The sequence below is a fragment of the Coregonus lavaretus genome, assembly GCF_964263955.1.
Source record: "Coregonus lavaretus genome assembly, chromosome: 6".
Lineage (NCBI taxonomy): Eukaryota > Metazoa > Chordata > Actinopteri > Salmoniformes > Salmonidae > Coregonus > Coregonus lavaretus.
This window is the reverse complement of record NC_139993.1, coordinates 13,071,487-13,078,986: the sequence shown is the minus strand read 5'-3', so window position 1 is coordinate 13,078,986 and position 7,500 is coordinate 13,071,487. Positions and strand designations below refer to the sequence as shown.

General features: G+C 50.7%; 4 protein-coding genes across 4 annotated transcripts in view; all 4 read left to right on the top strand.

Moving 5' to 3' along the window:
- Positions 1-1,974: 1,974 nt before the first annotated feature.
- On the top strand, positions 1,975-2,286 carry LOC311131528 (histone H4; the record flags this gene model as incomplete). The annotated part of the gene is made up of 1 exon (XM_084164561.1): positions 1,975-2,286. One exon carries the CDS (start codon positions 1,975-1,977, stop codon positions 2,284-2,286), a length of 312 nt encoding a protein of 103 aa, XP_084020687.1.
- Positions 2,287-3,050: 764 nt separating this feature from the next.
- On the top strand, positions 3,051-3,425 carry LOC311131520 (histone H2B; the record flags this gene model as incomplete). Its single annotated transcript, XM_084164550.1, has 1 exon — positions 3,051-3,425. One exon carries the CDS (start codon positions 3,051-3,053, stop codon positions 3,423-3,425), a length of 375 nt encoding a protein of 124 aa, XP_084020676.1.
- Positions 3,426-5,879: 2,454 nt separating this feature from the next.
- On the top strand, positions 5,880-6,503 carry LOC311131506 (histone H1; the record flags this gene model as incomplete). Its single annotated transcript, XM_084164536.1, has 1 exon — positions 5,880-6,503. The coding sequence occupies one exon, from the start codon at positions 5,880-5,882 to the stop codon at positions 6,501-6,503; it is 624 nt and encodes a 207-aa protein (XP_084020662.1).
- Positions 6,504-7,300: 797 nt separating this feature from the next.
- The window catches only part of LOC311131516 (histone H2A), a gene marked incomplete at both ends in the record, with an annotated part of 387 nt that continues 187 nt past the window's right edge, over positions 7,301-7,500 (top strand). The window contains one exon of the mRNA XM_084164546.1: positions 7,301-7,500. This exon is cut by the window's right edge and continues 187 nt beyond it. Coding sequence (XP_084020672.1) covers positions 7,301-7,500 — 200 coding nt within the window.

The following is a 7,500-nucleotide window of genomic DNA, read 5'->3' as shown; positions in this document are numbered from 1 at the left end:
TGCTCCAGCAGGTGGCCATGAAATCCCCCCCTATATGACTTGACTGACCAGGTAGTTGATGGACTCCTTATAGCTCTTAATGATCTCAAGCAGAGTGTTGGCCACATGACCTCTGGTCCAGCAGGTGGCGGTGAAAATAGTCCCTATAGGAGTTGACTCATTTCTTTGAGGTCCTAAATGAAGGATAGGGCGTCAACAGTGCATCTCGGCCTAACCCTGTTCCGGGCCCATTTCTTCACTCGATGCTTCCGGTGTTCTTCATCTCCTCTTCAATAGTCCTTCTCCACGTCTTCCTTCCCGTCTAGCCCTGTGCGTTCCACTGAAGTGTCTGTGTTTTTATGTCGTTAGGAGTTTTGCTCACTGCGTGTCCCCCTTCAATTTCCACTTTCTGTCCCAGTTGGGTAGCTATCCATTATACTGTAGCCTACTTACTACCAATGTCACTGTAGTCAAAGGTGATTTTCGATTATTATGTATGAGTATTATTATATATTGTGATATTATGATGTTCAAGCCTATAGGGTGTGGTAACAGGCCCTCTGTGATTTGTTGTTGTACTGTACATGTCAAGTATCTGCACTCTAGCCTAATTAGCCTAAACTGCTAGGGAAAAGTCACTTCCGGTCGTAGCTGTATCCCACCTAGTCAAAACCTTGTTAGTCCTTATCCTAAAAGGCACCCTCTGTTCCTCGATATACTCCACCGAGGGCCGGCAGCCAGTAAGTACAGGTAAGAGACAATTATGGCAACAATAAGTTGTCCTATGAAAGCTAGTCAAATGTGAGATGTTCAACTGCACTGAATGATAAAGTGGCAGTCTGTGCTCTTGGGCCCTTAAGGCATCAGTGCACCCCCCCAATTTGTCCCTTTTGAAATGAACAGTTGAGACGGGCCCTCTTTCTGTGGCCTTTCTTTGACGACACATCTGAGGCTATCCTGCGGCAATACAAATGATCAACATCATAACAATAATTCCATTATAAGAAGCTTTATTATTGGTTTGCTAAGAAAGGTACCATACAATATTGGCACATCACTATCACCTCTGTATGCGTAGGAAATCAATCCCTTCATTGTGTGTGTGTGTGTGTGTGTGTGTGTGGGTGTGTGTGTGTGGGTAAAGGTACGCCACTCTCGGTCTCACAGTTTATGCACACGGTCGTCTTTATGCAACAATATGGAAGACATTCCCAAATGTGCTTACATCATTGCGTAATGTCAGGGAGTCACACAAACAGTGTGTGCTGTTTGGCTGCAACACACATTAGGCATAAGGATGATGACAACTATTTTGTAAACGCTCCAGCTTGCAGAGGGATCACCACCCCTCCCATCCGCACCCCAGGTCCTCTTGGCCCCCTTACTGTCAGGCCGAGTGGTGTCTAGAGAAGAAAGAAGAAGAGTGATGTTTATTAATGACAGTCAATACGACACGTCCTTCCATAGCTAAACAGACTCATCCTACTAGGTCAGTGTTTCCCAACTCCAGCGGTAGAGTAGCCTACCCCCAACAATACCCATTTTTCTTGTAGCCCTGGAGAGCCACAGCTGACTGAACAACCTGTCACCTAATTAGCAAGTCCTCAATGAGTAAAATCAGGTGCAACAACAACAACAACAACAACAACAACAACAACAACAACAACAACAACAACAACAACAATATGAGGACAGGGACACAGTGTACTAGCTGATCTCCCAGTTGTCACCGTTTGGCCTTGTGTTCCACATAGCCTATATCAGTATTGGAGTATGTTTCCCGCGCACGGTAGTTGCTTTCACGTCACCTTTGTAATCGCTCCTCCCTAGTCCCCTAGAACGAGCGCCCTCCCCTTTGCAACGCCTCCGAACATATCACAGAGGCGCGCTTTCTGTGCCGATGGCCTCAATCAGGTCGACCAAACGCAGATAATAGCGCACCACGCACCGGCGCTGAAGTCATTCATTCACTTGAACTCAACTAGCGAACACACCATGTCTGGAAGAGGCAAAGGCGGCAAGGGACTTGGAAAAGGAGGCGCCAAGCGTCACCGAAAAGTTCTCCGCGATAACATCCAGGGAATCACCAAACCCGCTATCCGCCGTCTGGCTCGCCGCGGCGGCGTGAAGCGTATTTCCGGTCTGATCTATGAGGAGACCCGCGGTGTCCTAAAGGTGTTCCTGGAGAACGTGATCCGTGACGCAGTCACCTACACCGAGCACGCCAAGAGGAAGACCGTTACCGCCATGGACGTGGTCTACGCTCTGAAACGACAGGGACGCACCCTGTACGGTTTCGGCGGTTAAACGCACTCTCTTCGGAACCTCAACACCCCGACTCGAACCCAAAGGCTCTTTTAAGAGCCACCCACATCCGCTTCAAAAGGGCCCATTCCATATAGTGTTTTTTTCTTTTCTTCCGTATGCTATTTGGTAGGAAAGTATGAGCCACTTCGAGTGGACAGGGAGTATTAAATAGCGGATTCTAATGTCCCTTCCCGTTTTAGCGCACAGAGGGAGGCCTATATCTGACAGTGGCAAAGTGTAGTGACGTTGTTATTTTGGGTCAAGCAATAGTGGCATTTGGACAACATAAAACCACCACCCGTCGGTAGATGTGGCTCGAAAAGAGGGGGACAGCGTTCGCGCGCGCGCGCGCGCGCACACACACACACACACACAGTCCAAAATGGGAGCCCTATGTCTGACGGTGCCAACGTGGGCAATTCTATCACCAGCATTATGTGGCACAACAATCGTGCCATTCGGACAACTATTCAGGCCCCCCTTTTGAAACACACAATTCCCCATCGGTCACAGAGCATAGGCTATAGAGAGGAGGGAGGGGGTGAGGACCCGCGCGCGCGCCCTCAATTGTCTTTGTTCGGGAAGCTAGCCTCTGAGCGGAAGGCTCTTTTGAGCGCTAGAGCTCCACTGGGCAAATAGCAGGGGCGCCTACGAGCAAGCAGGGGAGTGTCCACGGCCGCCGACTTTGATTAGCTTCCTCTTCATAAGACGGGTAAGCGCCCTTCACCCCCTCATTCGTTTCTGAGAAGCAACGAGACATCATCATGCCCGAGCCAGCAAAGTCAGCGCCCAAGAAGGGCTCCAAGAAAGCCGTCACCAAGACCGCAGGGAAGGGCGGCAAGAAGCGCAGAAAGTCCAGGAAGGAGAGTTACGCCATCTACGTGTACAAGGTCCTGAAGCAGGTCCACCCCGACACCGGCATCTCCTCCAAGGCCATGGGAATCATGAACTCGTTCGTGAACGACATCTTCGAGCGTATCGCCGGAGAGTCCTCTCGCCTGGCCCACTACAACAAGCGTTCTACCATCACCTCTAGGGAGATCCAGACCGCCGTGCGCCTGCTACTCCCCGGTGAACTTGCCAAACACGCCGTGTCCGAGGGCACCAAGGCCGTAACCAAGTACACCAGCTCCAAGTAAACAGCGCATTTGGACTGCTCTACTAACCCAAAGGCTCTTTTAAGAGCCACCCACTCTGTCAGTAAAAAGAGCATTTCCATCGCCACCGAATGAATGCGCAGGTAGGCTGCGTTACATTGTATCATTGTTTAATGGGCGGCGCGCGCCGGCTCGGAGAACGGCTACATTGTATCATTTCCCCCGCCCGTTCCAGCGTAGGGGTTTAGCGCGCCTTTTTTGTTGTCTCTGCACGCTGAATAGTAACCCATGTTTGTCGGCCTCCATTCCAGGTGAAGGCAATGAAAAATGGCACCATTTGACAAAGGGTGTAAATAAAAAAAGCAGTCTGTTGGGTTTGAATGGAAAGAAATGCCTTTTGTCGTTTAATGAGCGGATAGTCATTTTGAGTCGACTTCCTGAATCGGTAGGACACGGACGGGGAGAATGGACGCATCATTGGACTATACCCTAATGATGTGAATGAGAACGATAATGGCAAGAATAAAAAGGGGGTGAATAATCCCGTCTAGGAAGAATAGGAGTAGGCATATATATATATATATATATATATATATATATATATATATATACGTAGCCCTTATTGCCAACGGGTCATTTCCGGTCCAGGTCGCATCATACATATATAGTCCCCTGTAGCTCAGTTGGTAGAGCACTGCGCTTGCAACGCCAGGGTTGCGGGTTCGTTTCCCAAGGGGGGCCAGTATGAAAATGTAGGCACACACTTAACTGTAAGTGGCTCTGGATAAGATCGTCTGCTACATGACTCAAAATGTCCATGTAAAGTGTAGTACATTTGAGGCACATAGTGTATTTTCCTTCCTACTACCCTCATGAGGCAACAGGATAAATATAATAATATAATATGCCATTTAGCAGACGCTTTTATCCAAAGCGACTTACAGTCATGCGTGCATACATTTTTGTGTATGGGTGGTCCCGGGGATCGAACCCACTACCTTGGCGTTACAAGCGCCGTGCTCTACCAGCTAAGGCAGTTGCTTCCACGTGAGGATATGAATGTGTCTGTAGGCCAAGTCACAGTATAACACAGTGAGCGAGCGGGCGGCCCTTGCGATAGTCGTTGGAGCAGCAGCGGATCCCAATGACTACCTTGGGGATAGCCTATACATTTACATTTTAGTCATTTAGCAGACACTCTTATCCAGAGCGACTTACATGAGCAATTAGGGTTAAGTGCCTTGCTCAAGGGCACATCGACAGATTTTTCACCTAGTCGCCTCGGGGATTAGAACCAGCCACCTTTCGGTTACTGGCACAACGCTCTTAACCACTCTTAACCACTAAGCTACCTGCCGCCCCATACATATATACAACAAGGAAAAGAAAAGAGGCCGCAATCAACCTTCTGACCCACATGCACCTGCTGGGATTCTTCTCCCAGTCCAACCACATATGCAGCCCTTGTCCCACTTGGGGGGAGAGAGAGAGAGAGAGACAGACAGAGAGAGAGACTCCCTCTATCTAGGCCTATATCAACGCGCCATGACCCATGGGGCGCCAGCCTCCATAGCGCCAGCCAGACACCAAGACCCACAGACACAAAGACCGAGGCGAGTCACGCTGCGGAGTCAAGCAGGTGAACAATATATTAGTAGAGACAGCCAACCTACCTACCTACCTACCTACCTACCTACCAGAAGACAACACACAATCTCACTGTGTAGAAATAGTAGGCTACAAATACAACAACAACAACACTCACACTGCCAGTGCACAAAAAGTACTAATACAATAACACACACACACACACATAGTGCAAGTAAGCATGTCGTAGGACTGTTTATACCATGTGGATCCTGTACATATGACGAATACAACCTGAAACTTGAGGTACAACACTAGTCTCAGCCAGGCCTCACAGGTGCATGTGTTTTAAGGTCCCCAAAAGAGCGCTTCTTTAAAACACCCCTGACCACATCAGGGGACCCCAAACCATTTGATTCCCTTGCCAGACATCTCGGCTCACTACACAACAAGTGCTGCTCGCAATCGGATGCACTTTTAGGCCATTTAGGAGACAAATAGCACAGGAAAACCAGTGCGCACCGCTCCACCCGACAGTCGAACGGTGAGGTTTTGAGCGAGCCGCAACAAAATGCACGGCCCTTCCGCGGCCCACATTACTTTATTCTGAACGGAGACAAGTCTGCTCGCTGGGCCGTTCGCTTTTGGACCAAAAACACGGCTCCGTCGGTGACTTTCGGGCCGATATAGGCGAACAGAAAACACAAGTGAAAGAGCATTTGGCCAGCCCAGAGAAGCCGAGCTGGTTGCCTTGAGTCTACATGGTTCTCATGTCGCGTTTAAGGCCAGCCCCCTGCTCGGTGTGGAGCTTCAATAGCGCAGAGCAGCGTCTACAGCAAACTACTCCTCGCAGACCGTGTGTGTGTGTGTGTGTACCGGACCAAACGACAGACAGACAGACAGACAGACATGGCAGAAGTCGCACCAGCACCCGCAGCCGCAGCGCCGGCCAAGGCACCCAAGAAGAAGGCAGCAGCCAAGCCCAAGAAAGCGGGACCCAGCGTAGGAGAACTCATCGTCAAGGCTGTGACCGCCTCCAAGGAGAGGAGCGGCGTGTCCCTGGCCGCGCTCAAGAAGACGCTGGCGGCAGGCGGCTACGACGTGGAGAAGAACAACTCCCGCGTCAAGATCGCAGTCAAGAGCCTCGTCACCAAGGGCACCCTGGTCCAGACCAAGGGCACCGGTGCATCCGGCTCCTTCAAGCTCAACAAGAAAGCCGTTGAGGCAAAGAAGCCCGCCAAGAAAACCGCAGTTCCCAAAGTAAAGAAGGTGGCCGCCAAGAAGCCCGCCGCGGCGAAGAAGCCCAAGAAGGTAGCAGCCAAGAAGGCCGTCGCCGCAAAGAAGTCCCCCAAGAAGGCCAAGAAGCCCGCTACACCCAAAAAGGCCGCCAAGAGCCCCAAGAAGGTGAAGAAGCCCGCCGCAGCGGCCAAGAAGGCGGCCAAGAGCCCCAAGAAGGCTACAAAGGCAGCCAAGCCCAAAGCCGCCAAGCCCAAGGCAGCCAAGGCCAAGAAGGCAGCCCCCAAGAAGAAGTAAACCTATTACAAACAGTGTTCTACTCGACACATGTTGTACCACAAAAGGCTCTTTTAAGAGCCACCCACCTCTTTCCATAGAAAGCGCATTGATTTCCATGTACTATCTGTCGTGAAAAAGAAATTACGCACACTAGGCTACTTTTACGCACACAACATCGTCCCACTCTGGGTGTGTGCGAAGGGAGAGGAATATAATAGAGGGCCAAAATGGCTTAGAAATTCGACCTCACGAGTGCACCCTCACCAGCCATTTGTATATGAGCCACTGGGCTATTCCCGTTCAGAGGCAGGCTGCTGTGATGTGTTACAAGTGCCATGTAATAACAATACTATAGTGGCTTCGAATTCAAACTCACGAGTGCACCCTCAACAGCCATATTTATATATGAGCCACTGGGCTATTCCCGTTCAGAGGCAGGCTGCTGTGATGTGTTACAAGTGCCATGTAATAACAATACTATAGTGGCTTCGATTTCAAACTCAAGAGTGCACCCTCACCAGCTGTTTGTTTCCCATTTGGAGAGAAATAATGTGAGGATTTCATGTCGGACATTTTGGCGCTCACGCGAAATGACACAAAGTAACAAAGTCGGAGGGACACAAAGTAGCCTCTCACTCGCTGCCTGTGGGTGGGAACCGGCTTAGGGCTGTCTGTCTGTCTGTCCCTCGCTCCAATTGGATAAGGCCACACCGGCCCGGTGGCCAATCGTTGCCTCTTGTGGCGAGGTATAAGTACGGCTCTCGAAGTGGCGAGCGGCTCATTCAGACTTTCTGTGACTTTCTCAAGATACCAATATGAGCGGAAGAGGCAAAACCGGAGGCAAGGCCAGGGCGAAGGCAAAGACCCGTTCATCCCGTGCCGGGCTCCAGTTCCCCGTGGGCCGTGTGCACAGGCTACTGCGCAAAGGCAACTACGCCGAGCGTGTGGGCGCTGGCGCACCAGTCTACCTGGCCGCCGTGCTCGAGTACCTGACTGCTGAGATCCTGGAGTTGGC